General features: G+C 46.7%; 2 protein-coding genes across 13 annotated transcripts in view; one reads left to right on the top strand and one right to left on the bottom strand.

Moving 5' to 3' along the window:
* Fam104a (family with sequence similarity 104 member A) overlaps positions 1–11,787 on the bottom strand; it is a 23,063-nt gene extending 11,276 nt beyond the window's left edge. The window contains exons 1-2 of one of the 4 annotated variants that reach the window (XM_028865300.2): positions 11,485–11,787; positions 3,214–3,231 (exon numbers count right to left, since the gene is read on the bottom strand). In XM_028865300.2, coding sequence (XP_028721133.1) covers positions 3,214–3,231; positions 11,485–11,705 — 239 coding nt within the window. In that variant the 5' untranslated portion in view covers positions 11,706–11,787. Of the gene's footprint in view, positions 1–3,213; positions 3,314–11,209; positions 11,298–11,484 lie in introns of those variants that run through there. The other 3 variants (XM_037200590.1, XM_028865299.2, XM_037200591.1) reach the window with 3 other exon arrangements.
* Positions 11,696–23,527, top strand: C8BH17orf80 (chromosome 8b C17orf80 homolog). 9 transcript variants are annotated; one of them, XM_028865288.2, is made up of 5 exons: positions 11,696–12,113; positions 16,312–17,747; positions 20,343–20,447; positions 20,968–21,075; positions 23,395–23,527. In XM_028865288.2, exons 1-5 carry the CDS (start codon positions 12,046–12,048, stop codon positions 23,415–23,417), a joined length of 1,740 nt encoding a protein of 579 aa, XP_028721121.1. In that variant the 5' UTR covers positions 11,696–12,045; the 3' UTR covers positions 23,418–23,527. The 9 variants fall into 9 exon arrangements, with proteins under 9 accessions (XP_028721121.1, XP_028721124.1, XP_028721123.1 ...); XM_028865291.2 differs by lacking the exon at positions 23,395–23,527 and adding an exon at positions 14,469–14,576 and having other exon boundaries at positions 11,696–12,274; positions 20,968–21,212; XM_028865290.2 differs by lacking the exon at positions 23,395–23,527 and adding an exon at positions 14,469–14,576 and having other exon boundaries at positions 11,696–12,498; positions 20,968–21,212.

The following is a 23,527-nucleotide window of genomic DNA, read 5'->3' as shown; positions in this document are numbered from 1 at the left end:
TATTAGTAATTTATTCTTCTCTTTTATATACAATTATTAGAAAGGAACCAAATGTCTCCAAAGCTGTTTTTTCTGGGTTTTTTTTTGTTTGTTTGTTTTTGTTTTTGTTTTGTTTTTTCTTTTTTTGGTATTTTGAGACAAGGTTTCTTCGTGTAGTTTTGCTGTCCTGGATCTCACTCTGTAGACCAGGCTGGCCTCGAACTCACAGAGATCTACCTGGCTCTGCCTCCCGAGTGCTGGGATTAAAGGCCTGTGCCACCGCCACCCAGTTCCAAAGCTGTTTTTATGCTACAAACAGAAGCTATTCTAGTGGGGAAGTCAGTCACTTGGGCTTCACTTCCCACTTTAGAAGACCCTCTGCCTCTCCAGGTCACTCACCACCCCAGCCCAGAGCAGCTCAGCACAGCACAGAAGCCTATGTCCAGTGAACAACACTGAAAGCAATGGTTAAGATGCCAAGCTGGGTGAGCTGCCGTGTTTCAGCAGCCTTAAGCTGTAACGAGGACCAGCTAGTCCACACCTCAGATTGCTGATTCCAACTGGTTCAACAGTGGAACTTCTCTGGACAAGTAAGAAAAAGGTAAGTGACCCAACAGTTCAGTCACAGGCCACTATTTTCTTCTGGGACACCAATGCACGGATGGTAGAAACTGAGTCAAGGGTATTTTCTACAAACTACAAGTAAGCAATATATCCTGGCATGGTGGTTCACACTTTGAACCTCAGCACTCGGGAGGTAAAGGCAAGTAGATCTCTTCAAGTTCAAAGCCAGCTTGGTCTACACAGCAAGTTCCAGGATAACAACAGCTACGGGGAGACCCCCTATCCACCCCCACCCAAAACACACAAACACACACAAAAACAAAACAAAAACCCCTAATACTAAAATGCATGTGCTTAAACTAAGAAAACGGCCGGGCGGTGGTGTCGCACGCCTTTAATCCCAGCACTTGGGAGGCAGAGGCAGGCGGATCTCTGAGAGTTCGAGGCCAGCCTGGGCTACCAAGTGAGTTCCAGGAAAGGCGCAAAGCTACATAGAGAAACCCTGTCTTTGAAAAACCAAATAAATGAATAAATAAATGAATAAATAAATGAATAAATAAATAAATAAATAAATAAATATAAACTAAGAAAACGGAGCGAGGGGCCTGAGACATGGCCCAGCAGTTAAAAGTGCTTACTGCTCTTTTAGAGGGCCCAGGGTTCGGTTCCCAGCATCGACATCAGGTTGCTCACAAGCACTCCCATCTAATTCTAGGGGGGCTGGTGCACTCCAACCTCTGCAGGCACTTCCAATCATGTGGTGTACATAAACTCACACAGGCAAACACATATACACAAGCAAAAAATAAAGAAGACAGCTGGGCAGTGGTGGCATACGCCTTTAATCCCAGCACTCGGGAGATAGAGGCAGGCGGATTCTGTGAGTTCGAGGACAGCCTGGTCTATGGTGAGTTCCAGGACAGCCAGGGATATTACAGAGATACCCTGTCTTAAAAAAAACAAAACCAAAACAAACAAACAAATTATTAAAAAAAAAAAAAGAAAAGAAAAAGGACAAAACCAGGTCCAGTGAGACAGCTCAGCAGGCAAAGGCACTTGCCTCAAGTCTGACAACTAATTGATTCTTAAGCCCCACAGTGGAGGGATAGAACCGACCGATGCCTCTGTGCAGGTCGACCCCTGCCTTCCACAGTGCCCACCCCCAGACCACACACACCCACACCCACACCCACACCCACACACACACACACACAAAGATAAGTAAAGATAATCTTTTATCTTTAAAAAGGAAACCAATTTATTTTTAGGTCAAAAAAGGTGACTTTTTTTTAATCCTATTCAAAAGCATCAAAACCACAGACAGAATGGTGGCAAGTCCATGGCTGTTACTACTTAAGATGCTCACAGCATACTCTGATCTCTGGTTTCCTTCATCTCCAGGATTCCACAATCATCCCATTCAACAAGAGCTCAACAACTTTTTTTGGCTAGACACTTTGTTGTTTTGTTTTTGAGACAAGGTTTCTCTGTGGTTGTCCTGGAACTCACTCTGTAGACCAGGCTGGCCTCAAACTCCCAGAATCCACCTGCCTCTGTCTCTGAAGTGCTGGGATTAAAGGTCTGTGCCGCCACCACCACCACCCAAGCAGGTTAAACACTTTTTCAAAAAAGAAAAAAGTAGACTAAGATTTTTAAAGAAATGCTATCAGAACTCAAGTCTACTCATGTCAGGAACACACTGTAGATTAGTTGGTCCTGAAACATGAAGGTCAGTGTCCCCTCATTGGTGACTGGACTGGTGGTTCAGTCTAGATACAAGAAAATCCTATCAGTGGGAACCAAATACAGCAGGATCTGTGTATGTAAATACCCTACTGTCTGTCACTATAGCATGACAACTGTCAGGGGTCACAATGTATAGGTATGATTTACCCTCAGCACTTCAACCTGGGTTCTGTTCCCAGCCTTATCAATTCCCAACTGCACAAAAAATGTTCCCACAGCAGAACACTCTTTCTGGAAAACAAAAGTTGCAAAGAAGTCTTGAGAGTGTGATCCCCACCTCCACCTCACTCTCTACACCTCCACCTCACTCTCTACACCTCCCAACTTTGTGGATGAACACTTTCTAGAACATGCTGAAGAATGAAAACCCTTTAAAAGGGGATCTGTGCCAGGACTTTAAACCCAGGACAAAAAGGGATCTGTGTACACACACTGTACACACTCTGCTGCTTACAACTGCTACTGAATCAAGTAACAAATATGTCTCCCCTGAGGACAATCACAGTTCATGAACCACCAGGAAATGGGTTGTGGAAATGCAAAATTAGAGGATTCAAAGAGGGGCTTCCGAGGTCCATGAAACTATTATAGATGGTGGGGTGGGTGAAAATGAACATGTACACACTGCTCACCTGGCAGGGCAGTCACCATTCCACAAAGAGGATTGGCTTCAAGGAGTAATACAGGCCCAGGGTGGCCCTAGCACTAAGGAGGGAAGACAGCCACAAACTTGAGGCCAACCAGGTTTGAATTCCAAGCTAGTCACGACTACTCATTAAAACTCTGCCTCAAAATGAGACAAGTAAGCATCACGGATGGAAGCGACCAATCAAGGCGGGGGAGGTACTCTCTGAACAAATGAACTCCTATCAATTTCGCAATGGAGAGCAGGCCATGCAGCTGAGCCTATGGTCACCTGCCTACCTCTGTGTCCCAGGAGTCCTGGAAGATGGGGTTCCTACTGCTCCTTTTGGTCTGGGGCGGGAGGTGGCTGTCGTCATCACTGCCATTTCTTCTCCTTTTCCTGAAATGTAAACACAAGAGGAAAAATAACCAGTTATGGAGCTCGTAGACACAACGAAAAACCACAACAACCTACAAAATTTACCCTCTAGCCTAAAAAACTAATCACCACGACATCCCAGTGGGAGGAACTCTAGCTTTCCAGCACTGGGCACTAAGCAGAGACAGCTAGTAAGGCCAAGTTACGGGGAAAGGAACGGAGTGACAAGAGACTCAGTTCCCCCTCGCCACATCCCCTGAAATTATAATTCCAAATCTCCCACTCTACCTCTTGCCCCATAGAACACTGAAGTGGGGACGTTGTCTGCCTGTTTGCCCTGAAATACACGCAAGATGGAATCACACAGGTGAGAGGTTCCAATGCCCTGCTTTGGGGGGGGGGGGTTTGAGGAGGTGTCCGTTCCTTTGCTTAGGCACACCACCAGCGTGGCGCTGTGACGTCACTGCAGTGCGCTGTCGCTCAGTGACAGATATGCTGGTAACACTGCCAGGTTAAAGCGGGGAAACAAATCACATCTTTCTCTAGCAAGTGTTCTCAGTCTGAGAGAGTGTATGTTTACTTAGACTATCTACAAGAATTAGGGGCTATCAGAAGGATTTTAATCCCAAACTAGAAAGTAGGAATAAATGAAAGGAGGAACAGCTCTAAGACCAACTGCCTGGAATACCGTGACCAAAATGGCAGCCACAAATAATGTGGCCACTTAAATTTAAAGAAACCAAAATTTAAAATCCATATATCCTGCGGGGATGATGGCTTGCATTTCTGATCCCAGAACTCTGTTCTGTACAGTGAGTTAGAGGCTAACAAGGAAAGACTGTCTCAATAAAGCAAAATTATTAACTTAAAAAAAAAATTTAAAAATCCAGTTATTGCCAGGCATAGTGGCTATGCCTATAATGCCAGCATGCAGGGAACTAAGGCTGGAGAATCACTGCATATGAGGCCAGCCTGGGCTACACTGGGTTTCAGACCAGCCTAGCCACAGCGTGAAGCCTTATCTGATTCCACTGAAGAGCATAGTCCCTTCACCACAGAAGCTCTACTGGAGTCACCATATGCAGCTTTGGCTAAGCAGCGTGCCAGGACTACCTACCTACCAACACACAGAGAACAGCCAATGCACAAACAAGCTGTGCCCAACCCCGGGACCAACTCTGACCAGACAACAGCTCCTTCAGGTCACCTCACGCAGCTACCCCAGACTCAGCCATGCTGCCTACTACCTTCCCAGCCATATTGTTCAACTAAGACCAAGTACTCACTGGACCACTCAGGGCGCCAGGCCTCACTCCTCCCAAGATCTGCCTAACACACCAGCCCCCGCTGCTCCTGTACCAGCCTTCAGTACTGAAGCCAGCTTCCTCACAGGCACATTCACCAGAAAGAAGCGGCCGCAGTCCCGAGGCTGGCTGCTGCTGCTGCAGCCACTCCCATCTCGACATGGGAGCCAGCATAAATACACCGCGGAGTCCACAGTCCAACATCTTCCTGTGTGACCACCGTCACCACACAGAAGCCTGCTGTGCAAGCACGGGGTCCTCTGTTTCCATGTGGCTCTGTGCCTCTGACAGCAAAAGCACATGTTGGGTGAGGGCTGCTTTCTCTCATTCGAGCAATGCAACCTGTTCATCGTACTAACCTCGTGGACATGCTGGACCGAGGACTCAGAACTACGTCATATACTTGAGTCTCCAGCTCTCTGCTTGAAGGCAGATGGAACTGTAGCTGGACTGCTATAAAGGCTGCCCAGATGGCAATCAACAGCTGCTGCTTTACCCTGCTGGGGTTACGGCCATTTAAAATCCATCAGGGGGCTGGTGAGGTAGCTCAGCAAGCAAAGGCCCTTGCTGCTTAGCCTGGCAACCTGGGCTCCACCTCAGGTCCTACATGGTGGGAGGAGAAAACTGACTCTCACAAGTAGCTCTCTGACCTCCACACACTCAATTATTAAATACACTTTAAAAATCAAGAGTAAGGTCGGGGGCTGGAGAGATGGCTCAGAGGTTAAGAGCACTGACTGCTCTTCCAGAGGTCCTGAGTTCAATTCCCAGCAACCACATGGTGGCTCACAACCATCTGTAATGAGATCTGGTGCCCTCTCCTGGTCATACATGCTATATACAAAATAAATAAATAAATAAATAAAAAGAGTAAGGTTGGGTGGTGTTTGTGCATGCTCTTAATCCCAGCACTTGGGAGGCAGAAGCAGGCACATCTCTGTAAGTTCAAGGACAGTCAGGGCTACACAGTGAAACCCTGTCTCAAAAAAAAAAAAAAAATCATTGTAAATTTCCTATAGGAAATGTTACAAAATATAAAAGGTTGTTTTTTTTTTTGGATCCTTCCCAACCAAGACAGGGTTTCACTGTGTAGCCTTGGCCTTAAACTCAGAGAGACCCATCTGCCTCTGCCTCCTGAGTGGTGGGTGGGATTAAAGGCATGAACCACCACTGCCCAACCAACTTTTTTTTAAGACAAGATCTCACTATGTAGCCCTGGCTGTCCCAGAACTCACTATGTAGACCAGGGTGGCCTCCAACTCAAAGATCCACCTGTCTCTGCTTCCCAAGTAATGGAAATAAAGGCATACATTACCATGCCCAGCAGAAAAGGACATTTTGACCCTTATATACTGAAAACACAAACAAGCAAACAAAAACCTTGTCTAGTGAACAGCACCAGTCCTAAATTATTTTACTTAAAATAACAAAAAAGTATGTAACAACTCACAAAATACAAAAACAAATGACTTGTTTTTAGACTCTAGGAAAAAGAAGGTTCAACAAAGAACAAAAACTCAAAGATAGTGTAGGTCTGCAGTTCTTTTCTGTGAAACAGATTACCATCAGCACTGTTTGGTTAACTTAAGATTTATTTTATGTACATGAATGTTTTGCCTACATGTATGCACACATGTGTACCTGACGTCCATGGCTGTCAGAAGAGGGCAAAGGATCTACTGTAGCTACAGCTGCAGACAATCACCACATTGGTGCTGGGAACTAAACCTCGGTCCCCTGCAAGAGCAGCCAGTGCTCTTTACTGCTGGGCCATTTCTCCAGCCCTCAGCTCTTTTTAAATAACTGAACTGATAACCGAGTGAGGAAAAAATTAATTATCAAACTTTTGCTTTTTTTTTTTTTTTTTTTTTTTTTTTTTTTTTTTTTTTGGTTTTTCGAGACAGGGTTTCTCTGCGTAGCTTTGCGCCTTTCCTGGAGCTCACTTGGTAGCCCAGGCTGGCCTCGAACTCACAGAGATCCGCCTGGCTCTGCCTCCCGAGTGCTGGGATTAAAGGCGTGCGCCACCACCGCCCGGCTAAACTTTTGCTTTAATAGGCTCTTTAAACAGTAAAAAATAGTTCTGCTGGACAGCACTGACTGAGTTCCATATGTCCAAAAGGCATTATCAGTCACAATGAAAATACTTCCAAGGTCAAGTCTCTAAGAGACGAAAGGCAGTACCAGACCTGATGGGGCACTCTAGGAAGCAGACAAGAGGATTTCTTTTGAGCTTGAAGCCAGTCTGCTCTACACAGAGACTCTGTGTGTGTGTGTGTGTGTGTGTGTGTGTGTGTGTGTGTGTGTGTGTGTGTGTGTCACATCCAAAGAAAAGAACAAAGGCTAGTTTAAGTATGTACACTAAGGAAAAATGGTCTCATGTACACTTAGGTGCTCTCTGTGTACATCAAGTCCCTAACACAAGGCTTTGAGTGGAAGTCAAAATCACCACGCTGGCTCAGGAGCCTATACTCTGAAGACCTCCAACTCTTTTTTTTTTTTTGAGTCAGAGTTTCTGTGTAGCCCTGGCTATCCTAGAACTCACAGTGCAGACCAGGCTGGCCTGGAACTCAAATCTGACTGCCTCTGAGGCCTCCTAAACTGAGATTAAAGGCTGTGCCACCGCCCAGCTATCTAACTCTTAAGAATGAGTTTACACTCTACACCCTAGATTAGGATTGGAGTAAGGAATGCATGGCTTTTTGTTGTTGTTATTATTACTATTTATTGTGCATACAAGGCAGGATACAACTTCGAATACTGTGATTCGTTCTCTTCTGCTTTACAAAGGTTCAAAGGCTCCAGGGACTGAAGCAGACAGGTTGCACAGCAACTACCTTTATGTCCAAGCCATCTCAATGGCACTGGTGTTGTTTTGAAGCAGGCTCTCACTCTGCAGTGTAGGCTGCCCTCAAATTCATTCCTCTCAAGCCCCTAGGTGATAGGACTGCATGTGTGAGCCATTGGGCCTCATCTTTTTTTTTTTTTTTCTGTGAATGAGTGTTTTCCCTGTATGTATTCATATGTACCACAAGCATGCCAGAAGAAGGCATCACATCCCTTGGACCTGGAGTTAGAGATGGTTGTGAGCTGCCATATGGGTGTTAAAAACCAAATCCAGGTCCTCTTCGAGAGCACCAAATGCTCTTAACCACTGAGCCATCTCTCCAGCCCAAGGCAGGACTCTTCAAAATGTTTTGTTTGGGGTTTACAAGTCCTCCCATGGGGTGTGTATGAAAGAGAGACAGACAGAGACAGAGTGAGTCAGGCACAGAACTAGCGAATGAGGAAGAAAAACTGATGCTTTTTTTTTAATGGCCTATTTTAATTTTATGTGCATTGGTGTTTTGCCTGCATGTACATCTGTGTGAGTGTCAGATCCCCTGGAACTGGAGTTACAGACAAGCCTGGGAGTTCTGACCAACCTGAAGACAGAATGACTTATCTCACATAGCAATAACGTAGATCCTCTTTCTACTTCTTAGCCTTCTCCCAGAAGACTGGCTAGCACTTGCACAATATTCTTGAACTACTTGAAGATTAAAAACAAGACAAATACTGGGTTTTTATTTTTGGCATAGTATTTTGAGGGGGGGTCTTGTTTTATTTGTGGTGCTTGGGTTGAACCCAGGGCCTTGTACATGCTAGGTCTTAAGGGCTCTACTGAGCTACACCCTAGACACAATCAAGTTTTAGTAACCATTAAGTGGGTACGCTATTATAAATCTAAACCAGTGCACACTTTTGATGCCAGCATTCAGGATGCAGAGGTAAGCAGATCTTTGTGAGTGAATCTGAGTCCAGCCTAGTCTATAACAAAGAGCTACAAGACAGCCAGGGCAACATAGTGAGGCCCTGTCTCAAAAAATAACTAAACAAATAAAACCTTAGTATACAAATCTGAACCAAGAGGCTTCTGCTTCTACCCCAATAAAGGCAATTTACAGGGGATGTGCAGTAAAGCAGTGTCTGCTGGGAGCAGGTGACTCAAATAAACTCACGGTGGCAGCAGACTAGCCCCTGAGCTTTTCTTTTATCAGTATGCCAACAGCTGGTTATGCTTGGGGCTGCTGAGTCACTCCCACCGAACTGTGTGAGCCTGACCAAAAATTGTTACGTCCTCATCTGTAATAGGGCATGTTTCCTCCCAGTAACAATAGCAAAGGGCGCTCTACAGTTCTTATCTACTTCTGGGGAAGCCATTTAAGACAAGTCTGTTTCTCACGGCACAAGTGCCACCTCTTGGGCCTGTGAGTTGTCCTCTCCTTTGGGTGGTAATGAGTTGAGAATGAGCTCTCTGTATTCTCCATTTTCGTTGTTCTTGGCTTTTATTAGATGCCACGCTAGAAGCACTCAGCTTTCAATAGCCTTATTAATAAGGGGCATGATCATTGGTCTACAAACCAGGGCCCTGTACATGCTAGGTCTTAAGTCACATTGTCGTTTATTTTTACAGGCGCCCTGTAACTGATTAGATTCTCTCCTTTCCATCTAGGTAAAGATAATTGCTGGACATCTATTACCACCAAGGACAGCTGACTCCATCAGCTTCCTTGTTCACTTCTGTCCTGTCTTCCTGGTCCTCTTCAAAAACCTAGGCAGATGTCATCAGAGTGCAGAAACTGCTTCTCAAGTGTTCTTTTTTTTGAGACGAGGTCTGGATAGCCTGGAACTTCAAGTTGGCCTCAAACTCAGAGAGATCCTCTGCCTCTTGAGTGCTGGGATTAAAGACAAGTGAAACCACACTCCATCTCAAACGTTTCTTTAAAAGAACTCTTGCTTCTTGCTGTAGGGTGTCTCTCTCCCAATTCATATGTAAAAATTAGGGATCGGTGGTAAGGCAGACTTCCTTGGCACCCCCACACCCACCTTGTACAGCCCTCATGTTCTCTGAGCTCAAACCCTCATCGCCTAACAGAGGAACCGGATCCAGAGACAGGAAAGACACTGAAGCTGAAGAGAAAAGTGGGCAAGAAAGGTCTGTCCTCACCAAATGGCTTATTTTCCAGAAGTCACCAGGAGATAGAAACACACTAAGATTCCTGTGAGTAAATTAGAGAAAAAGAATCTCCAGTCAGCACAAACTCTGACTACTAGCCTACAGCACTAGATAAAAGAATCTGTTTGTGGTAGAAAATGCTGAGGGCTGTCAGATAAGGGAGATAATCCAAGAATCCAAAAAATGGCAGTCAGCTAAGGCTTACTGTATCTAAAGGTCCCAATCCTAAAGGTGTGACTGTAACTGGACCATAATTTCAACTTGGCCTAATTTAAATCTTTCAATAGTCTTTAATAATTGGCAAGATTATGGCTTCATGCTATCTGTACAATCAGTAAGACTAAACCTTTTGGTACTGCATCAATGCCACAGGCCAGATTATAACTCTGACAGGCACCTTATAATTTCCAATTTAGTTTGATCATCTTGTCCACACAAGTACAGGCGTTCTGCCACAATTACTATATAAACAAAACCAACAATTCAGTTCTGCCTAGGAACTTCAATTTTCAACACTGGACCAAATAACCTCAGGATGTTGGTGCGCCTCAGTCCCAAGGAATAACCATTTCAAGGAGAAGACTTAAAAAAAAAAAAAAAAAAGACTACATTCACAGCCAATTAATGCAAGGACTAAGGCACAGGGGTTGGAAGAAGGCTCAAGATTGAGAAAACGTGTTGTGGTCACAAAGAACTGAGGTTTGGTCCATCTATAACTCTAGTTCCAGAAGATTCGATGCCCTCCTCTGGCTTCCATGGACACCAGGCACGCACACACGCACGCGGTGTACATACATACATACATGCAAGCAAGCAAACACTCACATGAGTAAAAATAAATGAAATCTTTTAAAAGAGAAAATAAAAAAGCAACCCTATGAGCCACCTGAAAGTCTGAAACTACTACGGAATAAAGAGACGTAAACCTGGATGGACTTAAATAATTAAACGCCTCTGAGTCTGTTCTTCATCAAGAAAACGGTAAAAGTACAACTTGGTGATGTACACCTAGGTCGTCAAGCGCCGTAGTTAGAAGACTTTCTAATAAGAAAGAAAGCGGGTCCTCTTCATTCTGAGGCAGAGCATCCCAACTTACTTCTTCCCACCTTCCTGAAGACAAAAATGAGACGGGGGGGGGGGGGGCGGGGAAGAAACCTCATCTGCATGGGGCCCAAGGCTCGCAGAGGCCGCCTGGGGCCTGAGGCCAGGCTCAGGGGAGAGGGTAGCCAGCATTAACTCGCAATGTTTTCCACCTCCCGCCTCACGGCCAAACGGCTCCTCTTCCAAACAGTTTAGAACCCTGCCTGTTAATGCCACAACCGGGTGGGTCACAAGCCGCCCGGGTCCATCTGCCCTCCTGGGTTTACAAGAGATCAGGACACAGCGCTGCGGTCTGCCCTAAGCCCTCCCAGCTGCAGGGTTAAGCCCAACCCCCGCCTTTCCCCTGACCTTGGGGCGCCTGCAGCTCCCCGCCCCGCCGCGTCCCGTCCCCCCGAGAGGCGCCTTCTTGAGGGGCTGCCTCTTCAAGCTCGGCTCTTCCTCCCATCCCCCTACCCGCCTAAATTTAGGACAGGAAAAGCTTTAGGTCCTGCGTCCGTCTTGTAGGACCGAACAAACCTCATCCCAAAGTGGAAAGGGCAGAAGTCGAAGAAGCAAAACAAATAAAAAAGAAAGACGGAGAAGGAGTTAGACCGGGGTTCCAGAGAGTCACCTCTCTCGCTACCCACAGGGTCCAGGTGTCAGAGGCGGCGCAACCTTCTCCCCGCCTCCTCCGACCGCAGAGCAACGCAGACGGAGCCTCGCACCATCCGGGCTCCGTGCGCCCCTCGGCTGCGTCGCGCCGATCCTCGGGCCCAGGGGCCGCGGAGAAAAGTGCGGGTCCCTTCCCTCACCTGGGGCGGAGGCGCTCGCTCATGGCAGCTGGTGAAGGCGAGCGACGCGGCGCCACTCGGCGCCGACAGCGGACAGACGGAGTTGTGTTCCGGCGACCGCCACGCCCACCCCCACGGGCCTGGGCTCTGGCCGCCGCGCGGGTGGAGGCTGCGGGCGCTGAGTACCCCGCAGGCCGACCCGTACCACCGCTACTTCCGGCGTCCCCTCCGCGCCCCCCCATGTCGCAGGCGCCGTGGTACCGTCCTCCTGCGGCTGCGCAGTGGCGGGCCGCGGGGCCGCGCTCGCCCGTAACCCCGCCCTCAGGAAGAGGCCCGTCCCGAGAGGGAAAACAGACCTGGAACTTCCTGGGCTCCGTGTAGGTGTCCGAGGCACCCGCCTGTGTAAAACCAAACCGGGACAAGCTGGAAGAGTCAAGCCGGGTTGGAACAAATTAAATTATTGGACACTAACGGATGCTTGTATCTGCGTAAAAATCTCTGGGAGGTGAAAATTTTAAAAAAAGCAAGAACCGGGCGAGCTCCATCAGGCTCTGACGCGGACGGCCACAGGTTCTGGGTTCCATGGTTGGAAGGTGTCGGGGAGCTCCGGGTTCGAAGGGAGCGCCACGTGGAATTCCGCGACTCCGGAGGTGCGGAGCCGGTTCCGTGGAGTATCCAAGGGCTGCGCTGTTTTCCACGAGCTTTGTTGTAGGTAGAGAGAGGAGTGCAGGAGAGGCGAACGGACTAACGCAGTCCCAGCCCCGACCGAGATCGGTACCGCCCACCTGCTCTGAAGAAGCCCGGCAGAAAGGTGTGGGGAGGCGGGCAGGCGTGGGAACGCGGCGGTGAGAGCTGGCTCGGGGCGATGTGAGCGCGATCAGAGGAAATCACGCGGTCCCAGCCGGGCGTGCGTGGTGCGCACCTGTCATCCCAACCCTTGGGAGGTGAAGACTGGAGGACCAGAAGGTCAAAGTCATCCTCGACTAGGAAACCAGTTCGAAGCCAGTCTGGGCTACTTGAGACCTTGTCTCAGATGTAAATTTTTTCATTTTACTTTTTTCAAGTGTATTCTGGGCCCGGGATACTTGGGGAAGTTTTAACTCTGGTTTTCAGAAGCATCCCCAGGTATCTGCCAGGGGCATAATCCAATTATTTGTATTGGACTCAGTACTTGGTCACATCACAGCCGTCCACTTAGTTCTGATCGTTACAGAAGTTGACGTTCAAAGTTTCTGCCCCAAATACGTGAACAGTGATCCACAAACATGGGGGTCTTGAAGAGACGACTGCAAGAAGTCAGGCAGGAAAACGGGCCCCTTGTTGAGATGTAGAGTATAGGGCCAGTCATACCAACGCTAGTCTTTAATTCCAGCACTTAGGAGGCAGAGGCAAACCAATCTGTGTGAGTTCAAGACCAGCCTGGTCTACCTAGAGTTCCAGGGCAGACAAGGCTACACAGTGAGATCCCATCTCAAGAAAAATTAGGAAAAGGTACTGTTACAACTTGAAAGCTTATGGATTGGCTTTCTTGTGTGCGTTTTGCAAACGAGATTTCTAACAGTAAGAATAATCACTGTGGACTCACTCCTCAGAGAACAGTTTGATTTTGCATTTCATGAAGGATAAAGTACTGGTTGATTTAATAGATACTTTGTAAGTGGTTTCAGCTTCAGGGTTTTTTGATTTTGGGGGTGGGGGAGTTGTTGTTTTGTTCTTTGGTTTTTCGAGACAGGGTTTCTTTGTATGGTCCTGGCTGTCCTGGAACTCACCAGTAGATCAGGCTGTCCTCAAACTCAAGAGGTCCACCTGCCTGTGCCTCCCGAGTGCTAGGATTAAAGGCGTGTGCCACCACACCTGGTTGTTGTTTTGTTGTGTCAATCTATTTAAATGGCCAGAAGATATTTTCAGTCTTGGTATTAAATAGTTGTAATATACATATTTATTTACTCATTCAACAAATGTCATATACCAGCCTTAGTGTTAGAGGCTTTTTTGTTTGTTTTGTGTGTGTGTGTGTGTGTGTGTGTGTGTGTGTGTTTTAATGATGATGATGATTGTTTGAGAGATGATGGTCTCCCTGTGCAGTCCAGGTTGACATTAAACCACCTCAGCTTCCTGAGAGCATTCAGAGGTAAACAGTATGCTTGGTGATACTAGATTTTGAGAATGTAGCTATGCTAGGATAGATATGTTCCTTGTTCTTTGGAACCCAGCTGAGCTTTGGAATTAAGCATTCTCCTTTCCCAACTCTACAGGGTAACAGAAATAAATGATGTGTAATAATAAATGTTTGAAAATATTTTTACATGATATACATTAACCAAAAATCTCAAACTAAGCAATTAATAATGGACAAATTTATGTGTGCACAATAATCTATTGTAGTACAAATTAAAATTAAAACAATTGGGGCCAGGTGGCACACACCTTTAATCCCAGCACTTGGGAGGCAGAGGCAGGTGGATCTCTGAGTTTGAGGCCAGCCTGGTCTACAGAGGGAGTTCCAGGACAGGCAGAACTACAAAGGAAGACCCTGTCTCAAAAAACCAAAAATAAATAAATAAATGGGGATTATGTCCTTCTGTACATTGCTAGTTTTAATATGTATGTATTGCTGATATTAATATTAGCAGAGATTAATTTCTCCTGAGTTATGAAAACTACCCCATTCCCCCCCTCCCCCTGACGACAAGATCTCATGAATCCCGGGCTAGCTTCAATCTTTCTCTAACCAAGGCTGACCTAATTGTCCCATCTCCACTTCCAAGTGCTGGGATCATGGCTCTCTACACAGCATCAAGTCTTGTGCAGTTGGGGACAGAACCCAGGGCTTCATGCTTGCCAGGCAGGCACTCTACCGACTGAACCATATTCCCAGCTGACAAAGAGAGTTCTCATGAGTCCTCATACCCAGTGAATCTTGTTTATGTAATGTTAGAAACTGTTCTAATCAGTTTTTGTAGCCCGGATGAATGTTATTATCCTTCCTCATTCCATCCTTGAAGGACAAGTTCAAGAAGAGTGAATGTGATGTATTGAAGAGTTCCTGAGAGTGGGAGAGGTTCCATGTGAGAAATACCCACCTGGAGGTTCCTTTTATCTCTTTACTAAGTGTACGTATATGTGCCTGCATGAGTTTGTTTATATGAGTTTATTTATACTATGTGCACACAGTGCCCTAGAAGGTCAGAGGACACTAGATTCCCTTAAAACTAGAGTTACAGGTGGTTACTGTTAGGTCTCAAACCCAGGACAAATGGCTAACAAAGGTGCCTATTTAACATAACAAAAGTGGACCTGTCCCATAGGTTCTCCCATCATCCCTCAGTCCCTACCTGTTACAGGGTATGGCTGGCATACCCCTTCCCCTACCCTGAACTCTCTAGCCCAGGGGGTAGGCTGCCCTTCTCCGAGCTGCCCTTCCCTATATAATCCAGCCATTTTGATTACCAGGCCCTTTCATCTAACCTTTACTCTCCTGCCTCTCCTCTCTCCCCTCTCCCCTCCCCTGGCCCAGCTCAGGGTCATGTTCACTCTGGACTGTCACAGATGTCTCTGTCTGGTTATGTTCTCCCTTTTACCTACAATAAACTTTCTCTCCACCATACCTAGGAGCAGTCATGTCCTTTTTTTATTTCTTCTTTTTCATTCAGTTGTGAGCTGCCTGGTGTGGGTGCTGGGGACAGAACCCAGGTCCCCGCAATGGCAGTACCGTGGGCACTCTTAACTGGGATAGGTCTGTCTGTGGACTGCCAGCTCCCAAACAATGACATGGAGACTTACTAGTTATGAAAGCTTGGCCTTAGCTTAAGCTTGTTTCAATTAGTGCTTATAACTTACCCAGTTTTTATCAGTCTATGTTCGGCCACATGGCCCATTACCTCTCCTTAGTACTGTACTCCAACTTCCCTCACGTCTCCCTAGCAAATCTCTCACCTTGGATTCTTCCCCAAAGTTCCTGTCTCCCTGGAAGTCCTGTCTGTCTGCTCCTGCCTAGCTATTGGCCATTCAGCTCTTTATTAAACCCATCAGAAGGTGCCTTAGTCGGGTGAGGTAAAACAGAGACGTCTTCACACAGTGTAACCAAATAATCCGCAACACTCAACTGCTCTTAAAAGCCCTAAGTAGTCCCTTTTTTTATGTTTAAGGGTTTTTAAACAATTTCATTAAATTTATGTAACCTCCACTTGACATAAATAACAAAATTGAATTCTGGCTGACATTTTTAATGTCTTCTCCTTTGACTAAGCATTAATTTGTTAGATTTAAATCTTTTGGTTTGATTTTGTTGTGGTTATTGTTGGGTTTTTTTGAGATAGTCTCACTAATGTAACTCTGCTGTCCTGGAACTACGTAGACCAGGATGCATAGTGAATTTGAGGCCAACCTGAGCTACACGAGAGCTTTTCTTTTTTTTTTTAATTTTTTTTTAATTACACTCATGAAATTCATTAATTACATTCATGATATTAATTACATTTGTGGTATTCATTGATTACATTTGGATTATCCATTCAATAATTACATTTATGATATTAATTGTATTGATTTATTACATTCATGACATTATGTCATGATACTACTGTCCATTTGTGGGGTTTTTCCATCACACAAAACAGAAATTCTGTACTTAGGAAATCATTGCTCTATATTCCTTTCTTCTCTGTCTTGAAATAACGTCTAATCTTTCTGTTTCTGTGAATTTGTATATTCTATATATTTCATGTAATACAATTCTATAGTATTTGTCCTTTTTTAATGTAAAAACAAGAGCCTATCTTAAAGGCAAACAAAAAGTTAAAATCTATGCATAAAATGATTACTCTGTATTCTTCATTGTCTCTCCAGGAAGAGGATGGGTGATGCTGGTCCCAGAATGGAAGTGTGTCCTTATTGTAAGAAGCCATTTAAGCGATTAAAAACCCACTTGCCACACTGTAAGATGATATCTGCTGATCAAAAAGTGTATCAGTCCAAGCCAGCTACACTTTCACGTGCTACAAAAGAGAAGAGGCCTACCAAAGACCTAACCAAAGCTAAAAGGAAAGGGCTAGAGACAGAGAGTGCGAAAGGAAATGTGAAATCAGAAAAGGGCAGATCAGCATGGACAGCTGCCACCTTTCCCCTGCCGACAGATGTCTTGGAAAGAGCGGGTACGGCAGAGGCAGGAGGAGAAGCCAGAGATCAAAATCAGCCCTCCTTCCAGGCACTCAAACATGCCACGCCAAAGGTGACTGAGAAAGAACTTGCCAGAGATGTGACTGGATCCAAGGGAAGTCCATGTCATCCCTCAGAGACCGAAGCGTCTGTACGGGTGGGCTCAATGGCACCAGTTTTATCTAATCAAGATAGAACATACTCCTCAGCTCAGCCTCATGCTAAACCAGCCACTTCTGCCAGTCTGAAATTGGACACACTCGATCCCCAAAGACAGAAGCTTCAGACAAAATTCTTAGATGTGCCTGTTAGTGATTGTCATTCTCCAAAGAATGGCAGCCATGGGGTTCAGAGAGGAGGATCCTCAGTGTTGAGCAGGGGAAGCAGTTCCCGAGACGGAGGCCACCTCTCAGGAGTCTCTCCCAACCCTGCCAATGCTGAGACTCAGCAGAAGTCAGAATCACTCCTCTTGGGCCTTCATCCCGCTCCACTGGCTAAAACACAAGTCAGAGAGCACCAGGAACTTGGCCTCGGAGCAGAAGTGTGCCGTAGCAAGGGAGATACTGAGAACAGCATGTCTGCCACAGAAGTACAGGAACAGGCTTACTTAGGCCTTGGTGGTCAGGACTCCATTTCCCCCACAAAGGCAAAAGCAGAGACAGCCCTTGCACTTTTGGACATATTTACTCCACCAGAGGGAACTTCGAATAAGCTTCTCTCTATACCAGAATCAGGGCACCAGTGCCTCGCCTCTCTGGCTGTGAAGTCTCCTCCAGAAGACAAAACCCAATTCTATGGCCAGAGTCAAGTCCCTGCCATACCGCTATTAGTGGGAAGCAAGAGGGACGTTCTGGAACCCACGTCTTTCCGCCAACCCCATGCAGCCCAGACAGGGTACCACATACCATCGTATTCAGCTCCGTACCCTGTTTCTAGAAGCTCCCTCATCAGTCATGTTGCTGCTGCTGACTCAGAGGTTCCTCCCCGGTCCGTGGGACTGGAGTGGTTTCCAGAACTCTATCCTGGTTACGTTGGTCTAGGAGTATTGCCAAGGGGGTCTCAGCATTGGAACTCAGTGTCTCACATGCCTCCTCCTACCACTTCCCAGGGTGCGAGTATCTCAAAAGGTAAGCAGGCACATTTGCAAGGACCATCCTGCCCCTCCAGAATGCTCTGTGCCTTTGAAATAGGGGTGAGAATTACTTGTTTTCATTCAGTTAACATATTCTCACCTACATAGTCTACCTGACACTTGACTTAATTGACAAAAGAGAACTCTCGGTCCAGGGTTGATTGTAATGTTCCTTCTTCCTTCTCCATTGAGAGTTGAGGGTTAGACTCAGGCAGGCTGCTGATCCTGACAGCAGTTGAGTTTCTGTACTGGAAAGAGGCCTAACAGAAGTTTGATGGATAAGCTCAGAGCATGGAGGCACACGCCTTTAATCCCAAGCACTTGGACACAGAGGCAGGCGATCTTTACAGAAAGAGTTCCAGGACAGCCAGGGCAACACAGTCTTGAAGAAAAAAAGAAAAAGGAAACCTGATGGGAAGGCTGTAGGAGATTAGATTCCAGTGTTGCTGATTGACAGGGAGAGGAGAAGGGCCTGTGGGTGCAGAGAATGGGTCCTCTGTGCTCCATCCATGATCTCGGCTCAGTTTCTTTCAGTTAACTTACCCTAAACTTGTACCTGGAAGTGAACCCTGCTTGGACAACTAGAGAAAATAAAGTCATGGTACCACCCAGTTCCCAGCACTTCTGAGACCTCAGCCTGACAGTGGCGGTTTTCGACAGGTTACAGTCTGTGTTTTGAGTTGAAGTCTATCTCCAGGCTTTATGATTTGTCTTTTTGTTGTTGTTGTTTTGGTTTTTGGTTTTCAAGTATGCGTAGATACTGGGGTAAAATGTGCACATGAGTGCAGTGCCTGTGGAGGCCAGAAGAGGGCATCAGTCTCCCTGGAGCTGGAGTTACAGGTGGTTGTGAGCTGCTAGATGAGGGTGCTGGGACTGAACCCAGGTCCTCTTGGAAGAGCAGTATGCATTACTTACCAGTTCAGCCATCTCTCCAGCCCCATGATTTTCTTTTTCTTGTTGGGTTTTAAGAGACTTTGGCCCTGCACAAATATGTACTCTGTGATTCCTTGGATACCAATGTGTTTTTTGGTTTTTAAAGATTTTTTTTAAATGTGTATGTGTGGTAATGTATATGTGTACATGAACTCACATGAGTTCATGTACCATGTACACCACATGCATGCAGTTACCCATGAAAGCCAGAAGAGGGTGTCTGATCCCTAGGAACCATAGTTCAAAATGGTTACAAGCCACTACATGGGTGCTGGGAACCAAAACTGAGTCCTCTGCGAGAGTAGCAAGTGCTCTCAGCTGCTGGAGCCCTCTGTCCCAGCCCCCAAGGTGTGCTTTCCATTGTTAGGTAAGAAGATCATTGAGCACTTTTGTGTCCACAGCAGCCTTCACCACACCTGCTAACCCCATCTATCTTAATTTATCCTTTTGTTTTGTTTTGTTTTGTTTTTTGAGACAGGGTTTCTCTGTGTAGCTTTGCGCCTTTCCTGGAACTCACTCTGTAGACCAGGCTGGTTTCGAACTCCTTTTTTTTTTTGAGACAGGGTTTCTCTGTGTAGTTTTGGTGCCTGTCCTAGATCTCGTGCTGTAGACCAGGCTGGCCTTGAACTTAAAGAGATCCTCCTGGCTCTGCCTCCTGAGTGCTGGGATTAAAGGCATGCACCACCACTGCCCAGCTAATTTATCCTTTGTCTTGACAAGCCAAAACGAGACTGGAAAACCATGACCAGTAGGGATCACTGTCTGACTTGAGCACAGGGGAACACATGAAATAGAAACGTGTACCTTCTTTTCTGTTTCTACTGGTTACTCGTGTGTCAGTGATGGAACCAAAGTGTGGCTGTGGGGCACAGAACAGACAAATAAAGATGACTGTGACAGGGAGTCGGGGTCTTTCTAAGGTGTGTCGATGGTCCCTAAGTCAGGTCCACGGGGCTCCCAAACAACAGCCTCTTGAATGCCGACACGGACATCTACAGTCCTGGCGAGGAGATGATCCCGAGTCTAGTCCCACATGGGGAGGGTCGCAGGCAAAACAGTCATGCTTAAAAAAAGTCTTCATCTGACAAATTCACCAGAAACAAAGATGAATTTGGGGGCTGCGGATGTAGCTCAGTGGTAGAGGACACTCGGACATGCATTTTTAGCATGTATAAGATCCTGGGCTCAGTCACCAGTGGGGTAGGGAGCAGAGAACAGAGAGATTCCATATTTGGTTCTGGGTTTGGGGCCTAAAATAGTTCCTTATACATATGTAGATGGTCCAAGATGCTTTTCAGGGCAAAATCTAAACTCTTTGGTCCATGCATTTCAGGGTACATGCATCTCCACCTGTAGTAGAAAGTCATACCTCTTGCTGAAATCTCCGCAGGTGATAAAACGTGGTTTGACCAGGCATGCGCACACGTAGGGGCAGGCAGTGCATTTATCACAGTGCAGGGTCTCTGTCAATAAGAGCGTTTGACCTGAGACGGATTTTTCTTCAGTGTGTAGTTTAACTGCAGCCCAGGGAGGTGCTCATCGATCCATCTGTCAGGGGTGTGCTTTTCCTGAGGCCTAGCCATTAGGACTTGCGGCTGCATGGTGGGAAGAGTGATTCTAGATGGACTGTCACAGTGACTTGTGTTTGGAACCGTAGTTCCTTGGTTGGGACGAAGTTCGGCTGATAGCGGGAGTTCGGAACCCCTGGCGCTTACAACCTCCAGCTTCCCTCTAACGAGGCTCTTGGGAGCTGTGCACACAGGTGAGGCTGCTGTTATGGACTGGTGGGCTCTCTGGCTGGCTGCAGGCCCGTGGAGAAGTTTCTCCACTGGAGGCTGTTTAACCAAAGAGAAGAGAAAGCAGTGGTTGACATTCTCCACCTGTTTCCGTTTCAGAGTCGGGTGTCATTCAGAACCCCAAAGCTAACAGAGCAGCAGCTCCCACTTCTTAAAACACACCCCTGCCCCCTGCCCCTCCCCCACAGCGGTCAGCCAAGGCAATGCTGAACCTCAGCTAACCAGTCGTATTCATCTGCATGCTCCAGAGTTTAACCCAGCTCCCAACGTGGGGATGTGTGATCTGAATTAACTCATGCCCTCCTCAGCTTAGCCTTGTCGTCGTCTCTGGGAATGTATATACTTTGTATAGCCCACACTTATGCAGGCACTTAGGTTGTGTGAGTTAGAGTTCATTACCTAAGCTAACAGGGCTAACTTGAACAGTGCGAACATTCTGGGCCACACCCTGGCCTCTAACCACGTGATCTGCCTCTCTTTGCACAGGCTGGGTGAGGTGCAGTACCACCATCAAGAAGAGCAGTGTCGGGGGCCTCACAATGCTCTTCGCTGGCTACTTCATCCTGTGTTGTAGTTGGAGCTTCAAGCAAATGAGTAAGCCGTCAGCATCGGTAGCTTAAGTGACTCGTCACCTCCCTTGGGGCTCTGGTGGGAGTATCCAGGAGCCCTGATGAGCGAGCTGTCCCCGGGGCTCTGGGGCTCCATTAAAGGTCTCCAGGATTTGACTTACATTTACATGACTGCTCTTGCTGTGCCCATTAGTGATATGGTGGTGGGCTGGAGGCCTTGGGTTTGTTGGGTTTTCCTGCTTTATACGCATCCCTGCTAGGGAGAGGTGCCCTCCTTGGTGCCTGAGAGTTCTCAGTGGAATAGAAGGGCTTTCTGCCACTTAGAGCAGGAGAAACAGAATAGTCCATGTGCTTAAGACACAGCAGCTCCATCCATCCTTTCATTCACTGGGTCTCCCTGTGCAGATCAGGCTAGACTGACCCTCAGCACTCCTGCCCGGGCCTCTGGCCCCGAGCTCTCACTCCGCCTTCCTCAGCCTTCCTCAGCCTTCGAGAGCTAGGATGATAGAGCATGCTACCACACTTGGCTAGAGTCTGTATGCTTTTGGTTTGTTTTTGGTTTTTTGTTTTGTTTTGTTTTTTTCAAGACAGGGTTTCTGTCTAACAGCTCTGGCTGTCCTGGAACTTGCTTTGTAAAGCAGGTCTGCCTCTGCCTCCCGAGTGCTGGAATTAAAGGCATGCACCACCACCACCTGGCTTTTTTGTTTTTTAATTTAATTCATTTTATTTTTTATGTATATGAGTGTTTTGCCTGCATGTCTGTATACCAAGTACATGTGTGGTGTCCATGGAGGCCAGAAGAAGAAGAAGGCATCTGATCCCCTGGAACTGGAGTTACAGGTGGTTTTGAGCTGCCTTGTGGATGCTGGGAATCAAACCCAAGACCTCTGGAAAATCCAACAAGTGCTTTTAACTTTGAGCCATCTCTCCAGCCCCTGAGCCTGGCTACCTTCAATGCTTAAAAACAAGCTCCTTGAACCAGACACGCTGGTATGTGCCTATAATCCCATCATTCAAGAGGCTGGGGTGGGAGGATAATGAATTCCGAACACCAGACCGTATTGCCTGTTTAGTTACGGTTGAACTCATACGAAGTCCTGACCAGGAGGGAAATGCAAAAGTTTCTTTTCTCATAACTCAAGATAACTTTTGTTCATTTAAATGGTATAAAAACAGATCTGGGGACTGGAGAGATGGTTCAGTGGTTAAGAGGACCTGGGTTCAGTCATGTAAATGTAAGTCAAATCAATTCCCAGAACCCACATGGCAGCTCACAACTGTCTATATCTCCAGTTCCAGGGACCCCAGAGACACACATGCCTACACCAGTGCACATAAAATAAAAATAAATCACTTAAAAAAAAAAAAAACAGATCTGGAGACTGGAGAGATGGCTCAGTGGTTAAGAACATGTGTCACTCTTTCTTACAAAGGATCTAGGTTCAGTTCCCAGCACCTACATGGCTGCTCACAAACATTCATAACTTCAGTTCCAGAGTATCCAACACACTGTCCTGACTTCTGCAGGCACCAGGCATACATGTAGTGCACATACATACATGTAGGCAAAAACTCTTAAATAAATCTGTTTTTTAATGTAAAAAAAAAAAAAAAAAGAGCAGGGCAGTGGTGGCGCATGCCTTTAATCCCAGCACTGGGGAGGCAGAGACAGGTGGATTTCTGAGTTCGAGGCCAGCCTGCTATAAAAAAATAGACTTAGAGAGTTTAGGGGAAAAAAAACCGCATAGTTCTTTGGAGACTATCCAGAAAAGTTTAGTATTTTTCCATAATTTACCAGGTAGCAGGAGCCTAGGCTATTTCAGATGAAAACTCGGTATGTTGGCTCTTGGAGGGCAGGTGACCAGGTGACCCAGCATGAGTGGGCCTGCAGCACACCTCTGCATGCTAAACACCATGCCATGGACACCAGCTCTTGTACCAGGCATTGGGCTGTGAGTGAAACACTGGATCCCAGTACCAATGAGAAGTCCCAAAACCAAACCGTGTCTCCCTAAAGGCAGTGCCTGCTCCAAGCTGAACCAACCCAAAGGGTTATTTGGCCCCTGCTGTGGTAACAGTCATGTTAGATGTGACGTTTCAGTGTTGGGACAGGGTCTCACTCTAGCCCAAGTTGCTCCTGTCCTACCCTGTCCCTGGGTGCTGCTGGGGTTATGCACCTGACTTGAACTTTTTTGTTTTTCATCTCTGAAGCTAGAAGCTGGGTGGTCTTAGGCCCAAGAAGATTTCTAAGTTTATGAAACAAAAATATTAAAAAAGTGGAGATAGAAACAGCCAGTAAGAGATGCCCTCCCAGGGTCTCACATTTGTCTCTGTTTGTCCCAAGAGCTGCAGCGCTGGCGCAAGTAATGCTGAGCACAGCCGGGGCCGCCGAGGGCGTGACAGAGACAGCTGCAGCAGCGCGTCTTTAAATTTGTGCTGGGGCGGGAGGGTGCGAGTAATAAAACGGCTGAAACCAA

Source organism: Peromyscus leucopus, chromosome 8b (genome assembly GCF_004664715.2).
Source record: "Peromyscus leucopus breed LL Stock chromosome 8b, UCI_PerLeu_2.1, whole genome shotgun sequence".
Taxonomy (NCBI): domain Eukaryota; kingdom Metazoa; phylum Chordata; class Mammalia; order Rodentia; family Cricetidae; genus Peromyscus; species Peromyscus leucopus.
Note: the sequence above shows the minus strand (reverse complement) of the source record. Positions and strands in the feature narration are given on the sequence as shown.

Coding starts and splice junctions, on each gene's coding strand:
- C8BH17orf80 (XM_028865287.2), top strand. CDS start 12,046: ATGGTTGGAAGGTGTCGGGGAGCTCCGGGTTCGAAGGGAGCGCCACGT. Junction 12,114..16,311: donor GGAATTCCGCGACTCCGGAG/GTGCGGAGCCGG, acceptor TTGTCTCTCCAG/GAAGAGGATGGGTGATGCTG. Junction 17,748..20,342: donor GGGTGCGAGTATCTCAAAAG/GTAAGCAGGCAC, acceptor TTGGAACCGTAG/TTCCTTGGTTGGGACGAAGT.